General features: G+C 36.1%; 1 protein-coding gene across 1 annotated transcript in view; it reads left to right on the top strand.

Annotated features, from left to right (window-relative positions):
* Positions 1–132: 132 nt before the first annotated feature.
* LOC111464516 (probable sulfate transporter 3.4) overlaps positions 133–1,699 on the top strand; it is a 4,524-nt gene continuing 2,957 nt past the window's right edge. The window contains exons 1-4 of the mRNA XM_023108744.1: positions 133–574; positions 810–858; positions 945–1,152; positions 1,264–1,435. Coding sequence (XP_022964512.1) covers positions 230–574; positions 810–858; positions 945–1,152; positions 1,264–1,435 — 774 coding nt within the window. The 5' untranslated portion in view covers positions 133–229. The remainder of the gene's footprint in view (positions 575–809; positions 859–944; positions 1,153–1,263; positions 1,436–1,699) is intronic.

Genomic DNA, 1,699 nt, shown 5'->3' with positions numbered 1-1,699 from the left:
AAAAAAAAAAAAAAAAAAAAAAAAAGCGACCCTCCGAGTAACTGCCAGTTTATGCTCAGTGCATAACCACCCTCGTCTTTAATCTTCTCTATTTCTCCACTCCTATAAATTGAGAGCTCTCTTCCTTCTTCCCTCAAGCCTTCAAACAAACAACAAAATCATTTTTATATATATATATATTTAGAGTGAGAAATTCTTCTCTACTCTTCCCTCTCGATTCTAAGCTGCCATGGGAATGAACTCCAATCGAGTTGAGAGCTTGGAATGTCGTGAAACGGTGTTGAGAATTCCGCCGGAGGAAATGTCGGCGCCTCCGCAACAGACTGAGGAGATTCACAAAGTCTGCTTGCCGCCTTCGCAGACTACACTTCAGAAACTCAAGCACAAGCTCTCCGAGGTGTTCTTCCCGGATGATCCGTTTTACAGATTCAAGAACCAAACGTGGTTCAGAAAACTGCTTTTAGGCCTTCAATTTCTGTTTCCTATTTTCCAATGGGGACCTGATTATACCCTAGCTCTTTTCAAGTCTGACATCGTTTCTGGTCTCACAATTGCTAGCCTTGCTATTCCTCAGGTATGATCGATCGATAGTAAGAACCTCCATGCAAATTGAAATCTCTGTGAAATTTTGTGTTCTTCTGGTTAGGATTTAGGCTGGGGTTTTAGCTCGACTTATCTATGGAATGTAGATTTTGTTTCTATTTTTTCTTTTTCAAACTTGGTCAAATTTAATTTAATGCTGTTTTTTTTATTTATTATTATTAGCCTTCTGAAAATGTGTTTTCTCCATTTTTGTTTGATTTATGTAGGGAATAAGTTATGCGAAACTTGCGAATTTGCCGCCAATCATCGGTTTATGTGAGTATAATTTTTGTTTCAATGCTAAACGAAACTAAACCAGAAATTGAATTCGATTTGCTGAGTCTTTGTGCGGTTTATTGCAGATTCAAGTTTTGTGCCTCCACTGATATATTCTGTTCTTGGAAGCTCTAGACATCTTGCTGTTGGTCCTGTTTCTATCGCCTCTTTGGTCATGGGATCGATGATCACTGAGGCAGTCTCTTTTAATGAACAGCCAACTCTGTTTCTTAAGTTAGCTTTTACAGCCACCTTCTTTGCTGGTGTATTCCAAGCATCTTTAGGTTTGTTAAGGTATAAAACTAAGAACAGTTGAAAGGGAAAGGATGAATTCCCAATAATTTTCTCTGTTTCTGAAAGTGTTTTTCATTGAATTCATTGGTTTTGGTGTTCAATTTGTTACAGGCTAGGCTTTGTCATTGATTTTCTGTCAAAGGCTACTTTAGTTGGGTTTATGGCTGGTGCAGCAGTCATTGTGTCATTGCAACAGCTCAAAGGGTTGCTTGGAATCATCCATTTCACCAACAAAATGCAATTTATTCCTGTCATGTCGTCTGTCTTTCACCACAAAGATGAGGTAAGTGCTTGCTGCATTATGGGTTAAGAAAAGGAGACGAAATGAACAAGCAACCAGATGAATAGTTCACAATAAAGGGTTTTTTATTTTTTTCAAATATTCTTTTTAAAGATGCCTTTAGTAAAACCAAAGTCGGTCCATTGATCAAAACTTGTTAATATAGAACGAATCTTGATTTGTATTGCATAGTAGAAGATTTTTTTTTTTTTTTTTTTTTTTTTTTTTTTTTTTTTTTTTTTTTTTTTTTTTTTTTTTTTTTTTTTT

Source organism: Cucurbita moschata, unplaced genomic scaffold (genome assembly GCF_002738365.1).
Source record: "Cucurbita moschata cultivar Rifu unplaced genomic scaffold, Cmos_1.0 Cmo_Scf00030, whole genome shotgun sequence".
In the NCBI taxonomy this organism is placed as follows: domain Eukaryota; kingdom Viridiplantae; phylum Streptophyta; class Magnoliopsida; order Cucurbitales; family Cucurbitaceae; genus Cucurbita; species Cucurbita moschata.
Note: the sequence above shows the minus strand (reverse complement) of the source record. Positions and strands in the feature narration are given on the sequence as shown.